At 48.4% G+C, this 22249-nt stretch overlaps 1 protein-coding gene across 1 annotated transcript; it reads right to left on the reverse strand.

Moving 5' to 3' along the window:
• Positions 1–12: 12 nt before the first annotated feature.
• PANX2 (pannexin 2) lies at positions 13–21837 on the reverse strand. Its single transcript, XM_051962617.1, has 3 exons — positions 21591–21837; positions 8718–10163; positions 13–1975 (listed from the first exon to the last, which is right to left on the reverse strand). The coding sequence occupies exons 1-3, from the start codon at positions 21814–21816 to the stop codon at positions 1614–1616; spliced, it is 2034 nt and encodes a 677-aa protein (XP_051818577.1). The 5' UTR covers positions 21817–21837; the 3' UTR covers positions 13–1613.
• Between the last annotated feature and the right edge of the window lie 412 nt (positions 21838–22249).

A 22249-nucleotide genomic window follows, 5' to 3' on the forward strand; every position in this document is an offset into this window, starting at 1 on the left:
ACGAGGTGGACCTGTTGTTAGAATAATATTTATTTATATATTTAGTGCTATTTTTGTTCAACACTGCCGTCCGTCATCGTGTCTGAGGTAATAGATGCGAGAGCCAGGTGAGCCTTCGTTCCCCTCCAGGGCAGCCCCCTCCCTCCCCGGCCCGTCCCGCCCACGAGCGCCCGCACAGGGGGCCTGGCAGGGGCGCGGGGGGCCGTGGGGCTCGGGACGGGCTGTTATTGCAAGATACGGTTTGTACATTCTCCATGCCCTTCCTCCTCCTCCTCCTCCTCCCTCTGGTTCTGGTGAAAACTCGGCTCTGAGTTTCCAAACCCGAATTATCGGTGATTACAGCATTCATAACAAAATGAAACACGTGGATGTTGAGAGACAAAGAGAAAGTGCAATTGAAAGGGGGAGGGGCCCCCCAGGGGTGTTGGAGGGGGAGCACTCCCAAGGGAGACACTGAGCGGGGGCTCTGGGGAGGGGGTGCCGGCCCGGGTGCTGGGGTGGGGTCAGCCCCAGCAGGACGCTGAGCCCGGGGCTCTGGGGGGAGAGGCTGGGGGTTGGGGAGTGGATCTGAGCCTTGGAAGGGGGGGAACATCACCCTGGACAGACCGAGCCCTGGAGGAGGCCGGGGCTCCAAGGTGATGGAGTCAGGAGGAAGACGGAACCTTCCTGAGAGGGAGGGATTTGGGGCAGAACACTGCACCATGTGGGGAAGCCCCAGGCTGAGGGTAGCTGTGGGGGGCCAGGGGCCATCCTGGGCCCAGGAAGCTCAGGGAACCTTCTGAGCGTTCCCGCCCTTCCAGATCCCCCCATTCACTCCCCAAACGGATTTCCTTCCACCCTTCCGTACCCGGGGAGGAGAGGTCCATCCTCGGAATAAATACCCCAGCACCCTAGGTTAATGACAAAATAGATTAAAAAAATAAACTCTTCATCTGGCCTCTCCAGGGCCACACATTGCTCCTCGCAGGGTCGGGGGGGCTTTGGGCCTTGTCCCCCCCACCTGAGGACAGGACCCATCCTGAGCACCTACCCTGGCAGTCCTTCCCCTCCCCTCCCGCCCGAGGGGAGCCGGGCCCCCAGAACTGTATTGCATATCTGGTGTCCGTGAGGCCGCAGGAAGGCCCTTCTCGGCTAGACCGCGAGTCTGTGGTTTGCAGGAAGCACGGGCGACGGGGGGCCGGGCCGGGCCAGGGTCTCGGAGACTCCGGGGGGAAGCGCAGGCTGGCCAGGCGGGCTCAGGCAAGGCCTGGGGTGGCTCCGGGTGGGACTGGCCACGATGGGAGGGGAATCTTGGCTAAAGTGCATGTTGAGAACCACAGTGGCTGCGGACAGGCCGTCCCTAGCTCCCGGACGCTGGAGGTCGGGGGACCAGGGCAGCAGTAGCTAAGCAGGGTGGCTGAGGATGTGGGGGGGTGGGGATCCCTAGTTGCCCCTGGGCACTGGCAGTGGGTCTAGTGGGAGACTCGTGCTTGGGCTGGCGCTTCAGGGGACCTTGGCGAGGGCATGCAGTGGCCGGTTTCCTGTCAGGTTGGGGGTCTAGGGGCAGGTCCTGACGACGACCCGGGGCTGGAGGTGGGGTGGCTATGAGTACTGGGGGGACTTGTCGCCTCTCTCTAAAACTCCACAGTACTCACAACTGTCCGGGGCTCCTCAAAGGTGGCAATGAGAATCTGCTTGGGGGGAGGGATGGTGATGAGGTCGGCCATGTCAGGGGAGGCTCGCGGCGGGGCCTCCTCCTCCTCCTCCGCCCGGTGGTCCTCATACAAGGTATTGATGTGCAGCAGGGGGTGGGTGGAGTTGTGGCTCAAGACAGCTATAGATTCAGGCTTCCCAAGGCCAGGGGTGACACTGGCTGGGGGCCCCGGGACCCCGGTAGTTGTGGTAGGTGGGCAGCTATGGAAGGATCCCGGAGGGGGTGCCATGGCCCGGCACGGTTCCACTGGGTACAGGATTTCTTTTTCTGGGCCTGGGGGATCTGAAAACAGGATCAAAAACACCAAACTGTCTCTTTCTTCTTTCAGACCATGGATTCCTCCTCCCCAGCCCCCCAAATGTCGTATAGAGTAGACTGGTGAGTTTGACCCCAAGTGCCCAGGGGACAAACCCTATATCAGTGTCAGGTATCTGGCACTCAGTGCCATGGCCTGGGGCTCCCTGCTTAGAAAGGCCCACCCTGAGCTCAGCTTTGCGGATGCATGTTTGGAGCCACTTGTGAAGGGACTGTGGACCTTGGGTGATCTTGGAACATGGGATGAAAGAACGGGGGAAGGGAGTGCTGGGAAGGACACCTGGAAGCGGCGGCCATAGCAGAAGAAAAAGGCCCAGAGCTCAGGGAATCGGGAAGATCCCGGAGGTTAGCTCCAGGCCCAATGGTTGGACCTTAGTGAGGGCCGGGGAGGCCCACAAAGTTGTGAGGTGTGAAAATCATGGGGCCAAAGTCAAAGGGTCTGGGGATGTCTCCTGGGCTGAGCAGCTGGCCAGTGGATCTGGGTCAGTCATGAACAACGGCCAGGGAGCAGCCCGTCACTGGCCCAAGGGATGATTATTCATGGCTTCAGAAGGCCGAGAAAGGCCCCAGACACCACCGCCTAGAAGGAATCTTAGAGACCGTCCATTTTAATCTCCTAACTTTACAGATGAGGAAACTGAGGTCTAAAGAGATTTGATGAAAAACCAGCTTTTCTCATTTCTGGATCCAACCCTCTTTCCTCTACACTGGGCAGCCACCAGGCAGGCTCTGAACAAAAATGGTGGACAAACCTATGAGAGAAACGGAGTCCTCCCGGAAAGTAGTAAGGCTGATATTATACAACCCAGCATAAAGAGCTTCTGGTCTGATGCTTCGGGGTCCCTTCCAGTCAACTCCTGAACAATGGGGTCTCTGCTAGAGCCTATGCATGACCCAGGACCCCAGAGATATGTCCCTGCGGGGGCTGAGGCTCAAAACAACTACACACTCATCTTGCCTTTGAGTCAGCTGGTCCGAAGGAAGGGAGCCTTGGGTTCCACGCTCCTGCAGTGGGTCTGGCAAAGGCTTCCCCAGCCTGGATTCGTTTAGGTGGCAGAAGAGCATATCTGAGCTGGTCCTTGGTTACTGGGTGATGAGAGGAGCCCTATTCTACCTGGCTGGGCCGGCCGCTGAGCAGCAGGATGGCTTACACAGGCTGCCTCCTTCCTCCAGCCGGACACTCTCGGGGGTCTCTCTCAGACTGACGGCAGGACTCTGCATCAGAGCCGTAACTAGCAAAGTGGGTGGCCAGAGCAAGCTTTGTGAGCTTAAAGACAAACTTGGGAGGAGGGGGGAGGTGGCGTTCTTGCTCAGTCTTTGTGACCCCTTGGACCACTGGCCCTTCTGTCCTCCACTGTCTCCCAAAGTCTGTCCAAGCTCGTGTTCATCACTTCCACGACAAGCTCTCTCCGTCTCATCCTCTGCCATCCCCTTCTCCTTTTGCCTTCCATCACCCAAATATCAGGGTCTTTTCCAATGAGCCCTTCCAATGCAGGGTGGTGAAGGGGAAGCCATGCTGAGAGACGTGGGCTGCGATTCCACTTCAGATACTTACTAGGAGTCTAACTCTGGGCAAGTCCTTTCCCGGTTCTGAGCCACAGTACCATCATCTATATAATGGGGATAATAAGAGCCAGAGAACTTACCTAACAGAGTTATTGTAATCTGTAAGAGCTTTGTAAGCCTTAAAAAGCCATGAAAACATCGGGACTGTTACGCTTGAAGAGGACCCCATTTCTGGCTCTTCTCTTTCAGCTAAACATCCCCAGTGTTTTCAAGCAATCTTCATTTCGCTTGGTTGCTCCCCAGCCTTCTCCCCATCCCGGCTGCCCTAATCTAAACAGTCTATGGCAGAACTGTCCAACTCTTAGCTGGGGTCTCCATATGGCTCCCCCAAAACTCCCTAAATCAGATGAAAATGTTATTGAAAAACTAACAAAATTAACAACATAAATAATGCGAATTTGTAGTTTTCTAAGCCAATATGCACTTGTTTCCAAAGCACTCTTTATGGAACCCTGAGTTCTAGAGATACAATATTCCAGATGTGGTCAGATCAGAACCGTACCTTTGTTATTCCTGAATACCTCCTTTGGGCATCCAAAGATCACACTATGTGAGGGAGACTAAGGGACACCATAGCACACTGCTGTTCCACTAGACCTCTGAGAACTTTTTCACAAAAAATGCATTACACTTTACAAAAGTGAATGGTGAAAATTATCTCTGCATGTATTTGGAAAAATAAAATACTATTAAAAAAAGAAATGCTGAGTAGCTATATTTCACCAATCCTGTACATATGTTGGTGAGAGTTTGAGCATGTATGGTCAACTTTATACCCTTCTCCCTATTAAATTTCATTTTATTGGGATCGCTAGATGGCACAATGGATAGAGTACCAGCCCTCCAAATCTGATCTCAGACACTTAATACTTTTCAGCTGTGTGACCCTGGGCAAGTCACTTAACCCCAATTGTCTCAGCAAATATATATATTTATTATTATTATTAGACTGAGTCTCTCATTCTAGTATATCAAAAAATTTAAACCACGACCCTATGATTCTAAATCATATCTCTTCCCTCCAGACTTCACATTGTATGTATATGATCTATGTCTATATTAAAGTCATGGGTAATCATTTTAGATTGGACAGGACAAGTACAGAGTCCCCTGGGAGACTCCACTAGAGGCTTCCATCCAATATAATTCATTCATGACTCCTTTTTGGATTCAGGCATCCAATGAGTTCTGAATCTATCTATCCGGACTACCATTTAGCTGAGCATTTCTCCATCTTGTCCAAGGAGGGAATGAATCTTGGTCAAATGTTTTGCTGAAATCTAGTTAAGGTTGATCTAAAGTATTTCTCCAATTGACTAGTCCATTAACCCCACCAGAATAGGAATTGAGGATGTATGGATGAAGTAAGGCTGGCTCTCAGTTAATTGGCTTAATAGCTGAAGAAACCATCTTTTCCCCCTTTATGAAAATTAGGATGGCATTTGCCCTTCTCCAGGATCTTTTCCATTCTCCATATTTTCCCACAAATCACCAAGAGCTGTTTAGCAATTATATTTCTCTCTTATTATAACCCCTCGTATGTAACTTCTCTGGGCTTAGTAAAGGCATCTCTAAGTGCATCTTGTTTTTAATTGATTGTTGTTCGGTTTTGCTTTTCTATTGCTTGTCAGAAAATCTTTTTTTTGGTAGAGAAGACAGAATTAAAGAATTAGATTGTTCTTCCTTTCCTCCACTGCCTCCTTTGATCATTACCCAATCCACCTTGAGCAATGCTCCTATCCTTTCTTCGATCTTCTTTCCATCCCTCACACTGGAAAACCCTCTTTGTTATCGTAGCTTTCTCTGCTGGTCTTCATTCTTCTGGTTGTTAGCCCTCTGCTGCTGCCTTTTGATATCTGTCTTCATTTATGGCCTTCTTCCACTTTTTGTACACTGTCTTTTTCAAATACGAGTTGGCCAATGTTTCCTAAATTCATATTAGTAAGTTGAGGGAACTTCTCCCTTTATTCGTAATTGGGTTCCTTTGTGTTTGTGTTGTTGGAATATTATACTTTAGAAGAACATCACATTCATTTCAGTCAACTTCCTTGGAGGATTTTAGGCCACGAGTTTCTGGCTATCTTTCTTATAAAGTCTTTGAAATCCACTTTCTGAAAATCTCAGATGCAGCTTTCTTTCCCCTACTCATCTAGTCCAAACTTGAAAATGGAGTTCTCCTTCCAAGGTTCCCATCATTCTATTTCAGCTTGTTCATCTTTACTGCTCAGAATTAACTCGAGAGTAGCTGTTCCTCTTGGTCACATCCTCTACCAAGAATCCAGGATTGTCAAAGCTCAATTGAGAAGTTAGTAGCATGACTTTGGCAGAGTGAGCACCGGAGTCCCAGATGTCTCAGAGAGTTGAGGTCTCTCTGGCTAGCTTCTGGATCACTTTCTAGAACTTATCTTTTGTTGTGGTGGATTATAGCCACAAGATCACTTCTGATCACTTCCCTTTAACAAAACTTCTCTCCGATGCTCCTCCATCTCCATCAATCTTCATGACTCTCTTTACATGAATATTCTTCCCATGAGCCCTCCTCTATTTCTCCTTTCTTGGTTTCTCTTCTTCTTTCCATAATTTCCATATTTCTGCCATGACTGATCTCCCATATCGCAGAGCTTCTTTGGAGGCTGATTGTGCCTCCTTTTTCAGTTCACTTGCTATTTATTTTTCCACACTGATTTCTGGACTTCCTGAGGCCATGGAACTTAGTGGTGGCTCTCTTCCTGGATACATCCCCTGTGAATTACTGTTCTCTCCAGTAATAGCTGCTTTTAGTCTCCATGGTCTCCAGCTTGGCAAATTTATATGGGTCGGTTTCCCCCCTTCCATTTTCAGTTTAAAACCCTTTGGATTCAATCTGAAAATCTCTAAAGAAATTAATTTTAATGTTCCTCATGAGATTTACTTTACTCCCGCCAAAGAGCCTATCATTCCAATGTGTTCCATAAATCCAAATTTACACTCTAACAGTGGATCACTCTTTCAATAAGATTCCACTTGCAACCAGGAGCAGTAAAGAAAACCTTACTTTTCCCTCCTAAGATCTTTAGTTTCTCTCTTAGAATTTTCTCTTCCTCAGCAATGCTTTCTAGGGATATTATCTGTCCTCACATAACTCACCAAGAGTGTCTGATGGTCACCAGGCTTGGAAAACATTAGGAAAGGGTCACATTCAGAGTACAGGCTCTGGGATGGAGTATGTCTCTTGACTGTTCCATTCCCAAAGATTCACTAGTGATCACTATCAAGCACCACCAGTTGTGTCTGTCCAGTCCTGAATGATAGCTTCCTGGTGGTACTTGTGTACTCACAGTATTACTTCTTGGCGATCACATCTTCCTCTTCGGAGCTCCAGCTTCATCCTCTTCGGAATGATACTCATGTTTGTTACCTTGCTCCAAAGAGTCCCATGATCCTCCTCTTTCCTCTTTGTGTTGCTATCTTCCACTCTCTTATCCAGGTAAGGATTCCTCAAGAATCAAAGGACCCAAGCTGCAGAACTCAGTGTCCACAGAAGCCAGCCTCCTTTTTCTTTCTTCCTGTGGAACTCTTATGTTAAGAAACACTTCATTCTCTTTAATAAACTGGAAAGTAAAAGCCCATTCCTCTATTCCCTCCATCTCCTTCTTTAGGAGGAAGGCACATTCGTGTTAACCACCACTAACAGAAGCACAAACTCACCAGAAACCATCCTTGTTGGCAGTCAAGGTCTCAGTTCTCCCATAGGCTTGCACACAGTAGGAACTTAATAGATAGTTTTTGTCTGGTTTACTAATAAGGCTATTTCAGGGAACCACCTGGTAGTTGGTCCACCCTGCCTCCTGCTACAGACTTAGAAATATTTTCTGGGTTATTTGTCATGTACCACTAGAGCTCTGATGGCCATAATAACTGCCTAAGGAAGGAAGGTCTCTGATGTTTTAATTATACAGAAGTGAGGTTTCTAGCACTTCTTCCCCTTTCTTTTCTCTTTTTTTGTTTTGTCCCTTGGTCAAATATTAGAGAAACTCCCTACATCTTTCTCCTTCTCTTATCTTTAGGTTAAAGCAACATCCTCATCACTCCCTGACATAGTGTTACCGATTGTGCCCTGAATGAATTTTGAACTCCCAAATAAGCGAATGAGGATTTTTGGATTCTCTGTTTATCTGGTTGATAGAGAAGGTTGGGTCCACTTCAAAAGAAAAAGGATTGTCCTATCTTATTTGCCAAGTATCCTCAAAGAATATGCTGTCTCCCTTCAATAAACTTTCAACCAGGGTTACTCCTTCTTTTAAATGTATAAAAATGGGAGCAGCTAGATGGTGCAGTGAATAGAGCACCAACCCTGAAGTCAGGAGGACCTGAGTTCAAATCTGGCCTCAGACACTTAACACTTCTTAGGTGTATGACCCTGAGCAAGTCACTTCACCCCAATTGCCTCAGCAAAAATAAAAACAAAGTATAAAAAATGCTTATTGACCTCTCTGAGTGGAACTCTTTCTCCCACATCTCCTGTGTGGGTCCCCCTGCCTTCTCAGGGTACAGGCTACTGAAAGCAAACTCCCCACCTCCCAAGGCCCCTAGAGTGATGGCAGGTGAGCACTCATCACTGTAGCATCACTCAGAGATGCTCAGAAGGGCCCTGGTCTCTGGAATACCCCACTCTGTAAAGCTTTTACCACCTTGTTCCTTCCCAGGTTTTTTTTAGCTGCTGTCCATGGTTCTACCTAGAGCAGACCACTTTCCCTTGCCAGTGGGTGGAAAATAAAGCTAAAGTAAATTTAAAAATTACCCTAATCCTAGCTTCAAGGCAGTAAACTGATTTTAAGCATCGAAATTTTCGGCCCTTTTTAAGGCTCGGGTGGGAGTCTGAGAGGGGTTTCCTGCCTCTGCTCCCGAATAAAGCCCACAGCCTTTTTTTTCTGGCAGATCCACGGCCCCATTCTTTACTTCTAGGATCATGGCTGAGTTCTGAAGGCCGGGGCCTCTCCATGTCTAGGAGAGGAGATTATTCTATAATTTTTTTTTAAATTATGGATTTAATGGAGGGGGGCGGTATGATCTGCTGCTTTCGGTTCTCCTTGGCTTCCCGCTCCCCTGTCCATCCTCCTTGAGTCAACCTCACTGCGGCCCACCCCCTTCCCCACCTTCCTACCTTTGGCAGGCGCCATGCGGGTCCCTCTGCAGTCCTCCCCCTGGGTGAGGAAGGCACCCTCTTGGCTCTTGGAGGCGGGCAGGGCGGCAATGGGCGGCAGCTCTGGTTTAGGCTTCTTGCTGCTGAGGATGTAGGGATGGACGTCCAAGGAGAAATGTCTGGCGTGTTTCTTCTCGCCGCTGGCGGACGGGGGCGCGGAGGAGGGGCCGGGGTCTCCGGCCCCGGCCCCTTTGTGGTGGGCGGCTCGGGCATCCAGCAGCGGCGCGATGAGCGTGTCCGTGGCCGTCTTCCTCCTCACCGGTTTGGGTTTGTCCGCCTTGTGGTTCTCCACCTTCATGATGGCCAGCTGCTCCTTGAAGGGCTGGGGCAGGGGGTTGCTGGTGGGGATCCACTTCATCTTTTTGCGGGGGCGCTTGACGACGGGGGGCTCCCCCGAGTCGCCTTCGGCGGGGTTGGCGCTGGGGTCCACCGTCTGAATGCCCGAGTCTCGGACCGTGGGGGTGGCGTCGTGGTTGGACTGGGCCAGGGCGGCCAGCAGCTGTCGCACCACGTTGTCGTACATGAGGTCGCTCTCGTTGGTGATGAAGTCGAGCCGGTTGAGCGACTTGATGTGGTCCCGGTTCTCGTTGCAGAACATGGCCAGGATGTTGATGTCGCAGAACTGGGAGCGGCGCCACTGGCGGCGGGTGCGGATGCCCACCTTGTGCAGCTTGTCGAAGATGAAGTTGCTCTTTCGGAAGATGAAGAGGTGGATGAGGTTGACGAGGATGATGAGGTTCATGAAGCAGAGGAGGACGATGTCCACGCCGGCGATGATCCTCTGCAGCTGCACCGAGGGCAGCTTGCAGCTGACGCGCACCGAGCCCCGGGGGCCGTCGGGAGGCTCGCCCAGCGCGCACGTGAACTCGTTCTGCTTCTGCGTGGCGTAGTAGGTGCACAGGTAGCTGATGGGGACGACGCTCAGGAGGAGGATGAGCACGTGCCGGGCGAGGTAGAGCTTGGCCAGAAAGTTGCTGCGGCCCCGGCGCTCCAGGTACTTCTCGAACAGGTTCTGCTCGGGGCTCTTCTCCTTTTCGGCGTTCTCGATGATCTCCCGCTTCTCCCTCTCCGTGATGCCGGGGCCCTTGGACTGGATCTGCTTCTCGATCTTGGGGGCCCGGCCCTCCGCAGCCCGATGGTAGCAATTGTCAATCTCCTGGAGAAGGAAGTTGAGCTCGGAGGTGAGGCGGGTGGAGGCCAGGAACTCCCAGCCCAGGGCGGGGACGTACATGATGCCGGCAAAAGCCAGCAGGGCATAGGGCAGGAACTTGTGCTCGAAGAGGGAGGGCCAGTGGCTGGAGTCCACCCCGGGCAGGGCGTCCCTAAGCTCTGTCCAACAGTAGCCACGTGCATAGAGGGCCTGGTCACGGGTGAAGTTGTGAGGGGTATAGCAGTAGATGGGTTCCTCTGGAGGGCAGAGAGGAGAGACACGGCTCAGGGTCATGGCAGGGATGGGGAAGGGTCCACAGTGCTCATCCCTCCTGGCAAAGGGAGGACACAGATTGGGGTGGGCACTGAAAAAAACATTCACCCACTATTGATGTCCAACAAGGGGGCAGAGCCTTTTCCTGTATCCCCATCCCCCCTGTCCCTGGGGTTTAAGAGCATACGTGAACTGGCAGGGCAGACCTTGGTTGGGGACAGAAGGAACCTGAGTGGCAAGGCTGTACACCGGCTGGGAGCCTGTCCTCCCATACTTCCCCTGCTTCTTCCAGAAGGTACATGATTTCAACTCTAAAAGACCCAGGATCATTTCCTAAAATGATCTCCTATCAAAAGAGGAATTCCTCATATTCAGGAAGTTTCCAGAATGAGGATATAAAGTTGGCAGGTACTTCTGAGATCACGTCATCTAATTTTACATATTTATGTAAATAAGTATATTTACATATAATCGTTTTACAGATGAAGGTACTGACGTCTACAGGGGTGTAGCTTTGCCCCCAGGTCACATGGACAATGGGAGAGGAACAGAGCACTGAAAGGGGAGTCAGGAGACTTCAGATCCCAGTTCTGATACCTATGAATGACCTTGAGTCTATCACTCAGAGCCTGTCTGCACATCTGTAAAATGTGGAGGACAGATGACTTATAAGGTCTCTTTCAGTTCTAGTTGTAAGAACCTTTGCTCCTAACCAGCCTACCTAGCCAAGTCTAAGGTCTCTTCCAGTTCTAGATGTAGGAACCTTTGATCCTAACCAGCCTAACCAGTTAATCTGAACCAATCTACGTTTTTTAAAAATAATTTTTACCCATGGTCATGGACTCCAAAGCCAATGCCCCTTCCTTGACATTAGGTCAGTGCTAAAGATACATACTATTTTCCCCAAATATTGTATCTCACAGAGTTCTGTGTGAGAGATAGTGGAAGATGGGCTGAAGAAATGGAGAAGGGGAAATGTCCTGATTTTCAAAAAAAGGGAGTGGGTAGAATCTATGAATGATAAATTAGGGGAGCCTGATTTTGATGTGGGACAAAATTCTAGAGCACAGCATTAAAAGGATGTTAATTGAATATTTGGAAATGCAAGCAGTGGCCACATAGTATCAGCATTACTCACTAAGAACAAGTCACACAAAACCAATCTCGCTTCCTTTTTGGGGGGCAGGATTACTGGACTAGTAGATTGGGTAAATGCCACAGACACAGTTAATTGAGATTTCAGCAATCTTTGACTTGACACAATCTTTCATGTTATCATGGACAAAATGAAAAAAAAAAAACCATCTAGGGTAAATGAAGCATAATGAGGAGCATTTGTTACTCGTCGATCGGCTAGGCTTTATGTCAGTTCACGAGGAGGTCTTCAACAGGATGCCCTAACGATCTGGATTTAGATCTGTGCTAGTTCCGGTGGAAACGTGCGATGGACATCCAGAGAGAGAGAGCTGAGAAGACTGAATGTGGTTAGAAACATGGTATGCTCAACTTTTTTTGTTTGTGTTTTTCCCCTTTTGGTCTGACTTTTCTTGCACAACATGATGAATATGGAAATATATTGGGAAGGATTGCACATGTTTAATTTATATCAGATTGCTTACTGTCTTGGGGAAGGGGAAGGTGAGAGGTGGGAGAGGGATTTGGAGCACAGGGTCTTGCAGGAATGAATGTTGAAAAACATTTTTACATGTATATGGAAGGATAAAATACTATTGAGGAAAAAATAAATCTGTGCTATTATTGACTTGTTTTTTTGGTCAATGACTTGTATAAAGGGATAGAAGTCCATATATGATACATATCTCAGAGGTACAGCTAACATACTAGATAGCAGTCAGAATTTTAAAAAATGTCTTGATAGGTTAGAAAATTGGGCTCAAAAGTAAAAAAAAAAAAAAAACAACGGGGAAGCTAGATGGACAGTGGATAGAGGACTGGCCCAAGAATCAGGAGGACCCGAGTTCAAACTCATCTTCAGACACTTAATACTTGCTAGCTGTATGATCTCAGGCAAGTTACTGAACCCCAATTGCCTTACAAAAAAGAAGAATAATTTCAAATTATTGGTTTCAAAGACATCAGCTTCATAGGCACAAGATGGGGAAGGGTAGTTTGTTCAGCAGTCCAGATGAAAAAAAGATCGAGAGCATTTAGGGAGCTATCAACTGCATATAAGTCATTACTATGACATGGCAGTGGGAGACCTGGTGTGACCTTGGGAAGCTTGCAGAATATCAGCCCCAACCAGACCCTATCTGTTGTACTATGTGTATAGTCTGGGGTACCACTTCTGAGGAAAGACACCAATACATTTTCCAATTGGATGATGATGTCCTATAAGGCTAGACTGAAGGAACGCAGAGAAGAGAATACACAAGGAGGATATGATCAGTTTTGAATGGATGTCAGGGAAAAGAGGCTCAGGGCTTTGTCCTAGTTGGCCTTGGGGAGCAGGACTAGGAAGAATGGGTGGAAATTGCTAAGAAATAAATCAAATCTGGATGGAAAGAAGGACTTTCCTACAGGAAGGAGAGCTGTCCCAGAGTGGTGGGCTGCCTTGGAGGAAGGCTTGCAAGATGTGTTCCAACAGAAGATCATTTCTGGAGGTAGCGTGGGATGCTTTTACTGGTAGGCAGGGCCTGGATCAGAACACCTCTCACAACCCTTTTGGATCTAAGCTTCTATGAATCTACCATTATCAAGGAAGTTGAGGAAACTGAAGTCCAGGGAATTACAGTGATTCATCCAAGCCAATGAGAGAGCCTAGATTGAAATCCCAGCTCTCTCTCCTAGTCCAGGTGGGTAAGGGGAGAAAAGATCCTGTGAACCAAACAGGGGATGGTTCTCTAAACATTGGGGTTTAGAAAGGGTTGCTCCCCAGCTAGTCAACTCTCAAAATTGCTCTGTTCTATCTAGCTAGAAGCAGAATGTGAAGACCAGAACAGAGATGATTCTTAGAACCAAGTGGAACCTAACTCTGCCTGCCTAACACTGGAACATCCTCTGCTTCTGTTAGCGAATCCCCTTGGGGCTGGCTTCATTGGTGACTTAAGCAGCTGAGATTGGAGAGCAAGTCAGCCTGCTGTGGGGTGGGGCTCCTGGGGTAATGAGCAGAGCCCCATGCTGGAAGCTGGAAAAGCTGGACTCTGCCTTTGCTGTGGGATTCAGCCAAAACTCTCTGGACTTTAGCTTGTTTGTTTGTTTTTGCTTTTGTTTTAATTTTTGATAATAGATTTTTATTTTCAAAATATATGCAAAGATTATTTTCAACATTCACCCTTGCAAAATCTTGTGTTCCACATTTTTTCTCTCTCCACCTCCTCCCCTGAACAGCAAGTAGTCCAATATAGGTTAAACATGTGCAATTCTTCTATACATATTTCCACAATGATCATGTTGCATAAGAAAAACTAGATGAAAAAGGCGGGGAAATGAGAAAGGAAAAAAAAAGCAAACAAACAACAAAAAAGGTGAAAATACTATTTTATGATCTACATCAGTCCCCATGGTTCTTTTTCTGGATGCTGATGACTTTCCCCATCACATCTTTTGGAATTGGCCCGAATCACCTCATTGTTGAAAAGCTTCTTCATTTGTAAAGTGAATAAATTGTATTAGACCATCTCTAAAGTACCTCGCACTCAAGAGTGTATTGGAGCCAACTGGTACTGGCTCCCAAGAATTGATCGTTAAAATTTTAATGTGAGCATTTATGCCTCAGAAATTGGAAAACTCTAAAAATCAGTTCTTAATTTACTGCTTTGATGACTGTCTAAACTTAGGACAATGACAGAAAAATGTTAATAATGCAGATTAAATTTACAAATGTGTCATGAGCAAATGTTTTTCTTGGAGAGCCAGTTGTTAAACATTTACCACAATTTTTCATTTTCCAATTCAGAAGCCTCCTCAGACTGTCTCAGGAAGCTAGAAGAGGGAAGGAAACTGGCGGGGGGGGAGAGGGGAGACTAAGGATCATCCCTTCAGCACAGCTCAAGATCTTCCCCATTTAACACCATCTTAAATCTGAATGGGGATACTTGGTCCTTTTTCTCAGAAAGAGAATGTGAACTTACTCTATCAGTACCAACTTTGCTCTGGGAACCTGCCTTCCAAAGACAGGCAATTCTCAAGTATCCATCCCAGATGCATAACAGAAAAATAAAAGCGGACCCCCTAAATTGTCTGCTCGCTTTTGGAATCCAAGTAATGCCTTTGGATCCAGTTATTCTGTTGACCAATACTTGCTGTGTTGTGGCCCTGTGCCAGGCGTGGCTGTGTGTGGGAAACAGGGCTGAATGGGGCCCACCTTTGGAGGGTGGACCCACCTGGATGATTGAGTCAAGCCTGGGGTTCTCATAACTTGACTTCCAAGGCAGGTTGGAGGCATGTAGGCAATGAGGAAGCAAGTAAGGGTTGGGGATACTCAGAAGGGGAACTGAGGTACAAGCCATCTTCACCCCACTGCCCCCTACCCTTGGACCCTTTTGGGCTAGAAACAGAAGGTTTTCTTTGATATACAGCTTGTTTTTTCAAGTATTTAACAAACACATCACTTTTTTAAGATTTATTTTACTAATTCAACACATTAGTTCCCCCACTGCACCATTAGAAAAGAAAAACAAAATCTGTGTAACAAACATGACAAACAAAACAAATTCTTGCTTTAGCCTTGTCCAATAGTTGTATGTTGAAGGATTTCTTTAAGCTAAAGATTCATTGCTGTACTGATAGCCACAAGACACTAGAAATCCAGAAGTCCTCTGCCTCTACAGAGGGTTGATGGGAGGGCCAGAATGGCCATCGGGGGCAGCCTGCGTTAGCAGAGGGAGCTCTTACAGGATGAGGTCATGGAACCACTCAGTATAGATATACCAACATATGGTGTGGGATCCCCACCTCCCCCTCTCACAGTGCTCAGCCCTGTCTTCAAGGAGCTTACAGCAAGAGGGAGACGTGAGTCACACATAGATGATTCAGAACACAGAGGATGCCCAGAAATCGGATGAAAGGACTCTTACTTTAAGGGCCAGATCAGAGAGGGCTTCCTGAGGAAGGGGGACCACCAAAGGTCCCTAAGCAGGTGACTGATAAGATTAGGGATGTATCTATCAGACAGATTTTAGCGACACTGGTGGGCAGAGATTGGAGGCCTGCCAACCTATGAGGAAGAGAGACCAGACAAGAAATGAATAGGGTGTGAATAAGTGAGTTCATGAATATGAAGGAGAGAATCAAAGTGCCATTCAATTCAGAAACATTCATTTATTAAGGGCCTGCTATGTACAGGCAGGTAGGATGGAGTGACAAGTCTGGAGTCAGGAAGACTCTAAGCAAGTCATTTAACCTTTTGTGCCTCAGTTTCCTTACCTGTAAAATAAACTGTAGAAGGAAAGAGCAAATCCCTCCATTATCCTTGCCAAGGAAACCCCCAAAAGGGGTCCCAAGGAATCGGACATAAGCAACTAAACCGCAACACTGTACTAGTTAGCGGGGCACAAAGACAAGTGATAGATAGATGCACTCAAGGTGCATAATCTGTAGAAACAGACATGGTGTAAATAGAATTGAAAAAATTAAATAAGTGAATGTTTGCAGTTGCTGGATGGCTAGTGAGCTGAATGTCCTGTTGAGACCAGGGCTCCCCCTGGGCAGGACTATGTCTCCTCATCCTGTTTCCTTGAATGTGGGATTGGTCCACAAAAGTCTTCTGACAGAGAAGAAAAGATGGGGGAACTCTTTGATGATTGAGTTCACTTCCTGCCTTGCCCCAAATAGTCACTATCCTATCTCCCAAATTAAAAAAAAATGGTTAGGGGGGCAGTTAGGAGGCACAGTGGATAGAGAACTAAAGTCAGGAGGACCTGAGTTCAAATCTGTGTAACTCTGGGCAAGTCACTTAAACCCCCCCTCCCCCGCCAAAAGAAAAATGATTAAACTTTCCTATCCCCCTGCCCTGATTTCATTCCCCACTCCCCCTACCCCAATCCTGTGTCCCATCAAATACCCACTGGATTTCCCTAACTGGATGAATCTCAAATCCAACTGCCATTGGGAGAAAATGCCTCTTTATGAACTGATCCCAAATCTCGTGATTCTCTGTCCCCTTGATTCAGTACTGAAAGACCTTCACAGTCTCTTCTGCCTGTTTCCCAGTCTTACTGCACACTGCTCCCAATGCGCCCTACAGTCCAGCCTTGCCGTATCCTCAGACACGCCTCTCTCTCACTTCTTCTCCTTTGCCCAGAGAGCTCGCACCCTCAAGCCTGGCACACCTTTCCTCTTCTACCTGCCCCTCTTTAGACCATCTGAGATCCCGGGGCTGAGCCCCAGGGCTGCCTCTTGCAGGAAGTCTCTCTGGATCTCAGCAGCCCCGCTCCTCCCCACTATGACCTCATACTTACTGACAAGACATGTGTTTCCCCTGATACAAGTAGAGGTTCCTCGGGATCTGGGATGTCTCCTCATCCCAGAGTCTGACACTGAACCTGCACATAGCAGATGCTGCAAATGGGAGGTCTCCCTGTGGCCTGTTCTCACTTGTCATGATTTGGTAGCTGCACTCTGCTGGATTCTACCCGATCCACAGAATTGTGGCAAAGAAAGGTAGGAAATCAAGCAAAGATGCCACAAAGAGCTGTGGAGGGGGTGTTGTCAAGCTCAGATGGGAATCCAGCTCTACTTTTCTAGGGGCATGGGAAGCTCAGGCATAACCAATTTTAGGGCCTGCAGATTCAATGGCAGCCAGGAGACTTTCAAGGCAGCAAAAAAGTGAATGCAGCCAGAAGCTCCCTTTAAGAAAAGCCCCAAGGGAAGCAGTGGGTCTGTTTCTGGATTCTACATTTTAGGAAGGGCATCAGCAGCTAGGGCAGATCCATAAGAAGGCAGCTTGGACAGGGATGGGGGTGGAAAGGGTCAAAGACTTTCAAACCAAGCCTTCATGCGATTAGCTGAAGAAACTGAGAATATTTGGCCTGGAAAAGAGAAGTCCTGGGGGATGAGGAAAGGGGATGGGGGATGCTCACAGATTTCCCATAATTAAAAGATGGCCACTTGGGAGAAGAATTAAACAAATTCTGCTGGGCACTAGAGAGCAGAGCTAGAGGCACTGCAGAGAAGGGGCCAAAATGCAAATTTAGGTTTGGTGTCAGGAAAGACTGCTTAATAATTAGGGCTGTCCCAAACTGCAACAGACTGCTTTGGGAGGGAGGGAGCTCTCTCCAGCCAGCTTTTCAGAATGAATGCTTTCTTCCCTTATTCTCTGGACTCCCTGAGACTCCCCTGTCCTTTTCTGTGTCCTCCTGATCCCCTTGCGATCTCCCTTAGACCCCAGCTCCCAGAGATGTCCCAGAAGGGAACGGGTCACCTCTCACTGAAGCTCAAGCAGAGGTCAGGCAACCACTTGTGGAGTACATCCTAGGAAGGATGGATCAAGTGACTGCTAAGATCTCTTCTAGCGCCACGATTGAAGAATGATTTGGGATAAATCACTTTCCTCTTGATCTTCATCTGCAAAATGGGGTAGCTGATGGTAGCTCCTTGCCTCCCAAAACTGTCAGGAGGCTTAAAAGGGCATAAATGCCTGAGGGCAGGTGAGAGTGAGAGAGAGGAAAGGAAACTAGGAGAGTGTTAATAATTGGGAGATCAGAAAATGCTTCATGAATCATCTGGCAGAAATCAGGCCTAGAGCAACATCTGATACCACATGCTAAGACAAGGTCCAAATGGATAAATGATCCAGGGTGACATCATAATCAAATTAGAGGAGCAAGGAAAAAAATGAACAGATGTACAGATTACCAAACAAAGTAGAGAAGATACAAGAAGATAAAAGAGACAATTTTGATTATATGAAATTAAAAAGATGTTGCATAAAATCATTTCAGTTGAAACTAACCTTTGCAGCAGGTTTCTCTGATAAGATCTTATTTTCAAGATGTAGGGAGGACTGAGTTTAATGTATAAGACTAAAAGCTATTCTCTAGTTGATCAGAGGATATGAAAAAGTAGCTTATCAGAGGAAGAAATCTAAACAAGAAATAACCATATAAAATGCTCCAAATATTACTAATAATTAGAGAAATGAAAATTAAAGTAACTCTGGAATTCTACTTTATATCCATCAGATTGGCAAAGATGACAAAAAAGAAATGACAAAAGTCGGAGGGGTTACAGAAAAACAGGCACTCTAATGCATTGTTGATGGAGTTGCAAATTAATTGGTCCAATTATTTGGAAAAGCAATTTGGATCTATTTCTCCCAAAATCACTAAATTGGGCTTATCCTTTGATCCAGTAATATCATCACTACTTTGCCTCACAGAATTCAAGAAAGAAGGAAAAGGACTTGTATGCACAAAATATTTATAGCAGCAAACAACAACTGTTTTTAAAGGAAAACAACTCGGAAAGACTTTGAGACAACATCAGTGCAATGTCAAGTCACTGTTCAAGAATCCCAAAGATGAAGCATGCTACCAACCTCTAATAGAGAGGGAGACATACAGAAGGAAACGGGTTTTTGAACAATTCAGGATTTGCTTTGTTTGACTATGCCCATCAGAAGGTTTATTTTTTAAATGGCGAGTGAGGGGAAGATGGGAGAGAGACCAAAAATAAGATATGTTAAATGAAAAAGGAAAATACTTTGTAAACTAGATAACACCTGGGTATTACTGAAGAAAGCTGTGAATCCTGAAAGACTGAAAAGAGAAAAGAATATACTCCTAGAATAGGGCACAGCTTGGGCAAATGTGCCATGAAAGGCAATAGAGCAATGAGTTTGGAGAAAGACAACTACGAGGTCCTTGGGAGAGGGAAGGCAGGAAGGAGAGTGATGTGACATTAGGCAAGATCAGGATCAGATCATTGAAAGACTTAAAGGCTAAGGACTTTGCATTTTAACCTATCAATTGGAACTATGGTTATAGTTCAAAAGAAATAAGGATAGGGTTGGGTGGGGGAGGGAAGAAGGTAGAGAATTTAGAATTCAAAATTTTAGAAATGAGTGTTAAAAATTGTCTTTACATGTAAGTGGGGGAAATAAATAGTAAATAAAATTTCAAAAGAAATAAGTGAATTTATTGAAAGAGAAGGATTAAGCTAGGATCAGTTCTGGTTTGGGCATGCTGCATTTGAGATGTTAATGTTTTATCATAAAATTACTAAGCTTATTCTGAGTTCCCTAGGACAAAATGCAAACTTCTCTGTTGGACACAATCTTCCTCAATGTATCTTCCCAGGTAGATCATTCCCCTTCACACACTATTCTATGTCCTGACCAGGTGAGCCCATTTCCCATTCTCTAAACATCATATTTCATCTTCGGCTTTTGTGTCTTTGCATAGGTTGTGTACCATTCCAGGGATGCTCTCTTTATCCTCTTAGAATTCCTAACTTCTTTCCCAATGCAGCTCCAGGACTACCTCTGACTGGAGGCTTGCCCGGGTCCTCTCAACTAAAAGCACCATTCCCCCCAAGGGGAATCCCTCCATGTCCTTAGCTCTTTTATATTCTGAGTGAGTGGCGTGTGTATGTGTGTGTGTGTGTGTGTGTATGTGTGTGTGTGTGTGTGTGTGTGTTTATAATATATATATTACAGCAGTTGGGCTACACACACACACACACACACACACACACACACACACACACCCCAGCAGTTGGTCCCAGAGTAGACTTGAACCTAAAATCTCAGCAAGATCATTTTGGCAGCTGGGAGCTGTATGGATATTTTAAAAATAAAGCTAACTGACACATTAAAATAATTATGAAGATGACAAAAATAATAATGGGCTCAAATCTGAATTAAGGTTTACAAAAAGCTCCTTGCACATTATCTCATCAATACTGTTACAGCTCACTGAAACATTCAAGCATCTATTTTAGAATCCGAGACCTTTAGAAGGACCTCAGGGGCCACCCAGTTCAGTCTCCAGCTCGGCTCGGAGATGCTCTCCACAGCATCCTTATCAGGGGTCATTCAGCTGATGCTTGGGCATTTGTAATGAGGGACTTCACTAGCAGAGAAGGGAACCTGCTCCGCTCCTGGATAGCTGTTATCATTAGACAGTCCTCCTTCCATCCAGCTCAATTTAGCTTCTTGGAACCTTTCCCTTCTATTCCTGCTCTTGTCTTTTAGAGCTAAGTAAAACAAGGCGAATTTCCCTTCTTTCAAATAGGCAGCTATTATATCATTTACCTCCCCCCCCATTCCCTTCTCAGTTAGTTAAATCCCCCCCTTTTCCAGCTAAGCATCCCTATCTCATTTCTTCAACAACAAAAAATAGAGTCCTAGGTCTACAATTCTGACAACTGCCCTAAGGCTAGATACCACATGTCTAGCTCCCTCCCAAGCCCAGCCTCACCCCAGACCAATCTCTTCTCAGTTTGAGGCCCCAGAAAGTTGGGACCCACCCACTGGATCTCATCTGACTTAGTCTCCCATTGGTTTTTCTACTGACCAAGAAATGCCAACCTGCCAGTGCCAGTCCCCTTCTCCACGGAAAGTCTGCATTTATTTAAAACAGGGTAATTCACCCCCCTAAGTGCAAGACATACCCGGGTATTTTTGCACACCAGCGTGGGTACTGAGATGGTTGTTGTCTGGGATCCCCAAGCAAATGTAGGTGTTTCTCCTCCTTCTGCATGGATGATGATGGGGAGATGCCTGCCAGTACATTAGCCCTCTCTGGGATCCTATGTTACCAGGGGCTGGAACACTCTGGGTGGGTGGCTGTGACCAGGTATCAGGGCTTTTCCTTACAGGAAGAGCTGAACGTAATTTTAAGCGGTCACATGGGCACCGAGGAAACATAGGAAGGCCCCACTTAACCCAGGGCCCAGGGAAGGAGGGCCCACTTCTGTGGCCGCTCCTGCCAGGCAACTGTTTCCTGGTGATGGGGCTGGGGATACTCCCTGGTACCCAGGGCTTCTGGAGGCTCCTGAGGGAAGGGCGCCTGGCCTCTATTTTCCCATTCTGTGGGGAGGCCCTGAGGTCCTGAGCCAGCCCCCACGGTGCTTTCTAGGGCCCCCTTGGAGCTGTCCAGCGCCAGGCTTCCTGGCTCCCTCGGGATCGCGGCGCCCGGCCGCCTCTTCTAAGAGGCTGGGGCGGTGAAAGCTGGGAGGGTCTGCTCACCTCCCGTGCCCCTCACTCACGCTCACCCACACACGCACGTCTGGTCCCTATGGTGCCCGGACATCCTTCCCCAACCCTTGTGCTTGTCTGGTCTCTCTCTTCCCCCTCACTCCATCTTGGGCAAAGAGCAGGGGAAGCCGAAGCTCGGGAGGAGATAAGGAAGCTCCGGGGAGGGAGAGACCGGGCAGCCCCGGAGGAAGAGAGGAGGGAGGGTGGGAGGAGGGCTGCCCCCCACCCCGGGGGCCGGGCCGGGTCTTACCCGCGAAGTTCTTGGTGAAGACGAGCGTGACGAGCAGGATGGGCACGAGCACGGTGCCGATGGTGACCACGCGGTCGAAGGGCAGCTCCAGCTTGAGCTGCAGCAGCAGCGCGGCCAGCGCGCCCGCCTTGTCGTCCTGGGCTCCGGGCAGGATGAGCTCCCGCAGCTTCTCGCCCGCCAACAGCGCCGTCGCCATGTCCGCGGGCTGCTCCAGCAGGTGGTGCATGGGGGGTCGCGGGGCCCGGCCGGCGGCCCGGGAGGGGGAGGCCTGGGGGGCTGCGGGGAGCCCGGAGGGCCCCCGGCCCCGCGGCGGGGGCGGCGGCGGGGCTGCCCCTGCCCCGGCCGGGCGCTGTGGCTGCCGCTGCCGCTGCCTCCCCGGCGGCGGCGTTCAAGTCCAAGGCTGGGCGGCCGGCCGGCCTGGGGGGCGGAGGCGGGGGCGCCCGGCTCGGAGCCCCGCTCCAGGCCCGGCCCGGGCCGGCGTCCTGCCTCGCCTCGCCTCCCGTTCGGGCACTCCCTCACTCTTTGGGCCGGCCCGGGCCCGGCCGCCGCGGGACCCCGCGCCCCCCGGAGGCCACTGCGGACACCCCCTCCCCCCGGCCCCGGGCGGCCCGGAGCGCGGGAGCGGGGAGGGGGCGCGGGGCCTGTTTACCTCCGGCAAC

The sequence above is a fragment of the Antechinus flavipes genome, chromosome 5 (genome assembly GCF_016432865.1).
Source record: "Antechinus flavipes isolate AdamAnt ecotype Samford, QLD, Australia chromosome 5, AdamAnt_v2, whole genome shotgun sequence".
NCBI classification, from domain to species: Eukaryota; Metazoa; Chordata; class Mammalia; order Dasyuromorphia; family Dasyuridae; genus Antechinus; species Antechinus flavipes.

Excerpts from the sequence above, each read along its gene's own strand:
- PANX2 (XM_051962617.1), bottom strand. The coding sequence starts at position 21,816 with ATGCACCACCTGCTGGAGCAGCCCGCGGACATGGCGACGGCGCTGTTG. Across the intron at positions 10,164-21,590 it reads CTTCACCAAGAACTTCGCGG|AGGAACCCATCTACTGCTAT; the intron begins GTAAGACCCGGC and ends TCTGCCCTCCAG. Across the intron at positions 1,976-8,717 it reads CCGCATGGCGCCTGCCAAAG|ATCCCCCAGGCCCAGAAAAA; the intron begins GTAGGAAGGTGG and ends TCCTGTTTTCAG.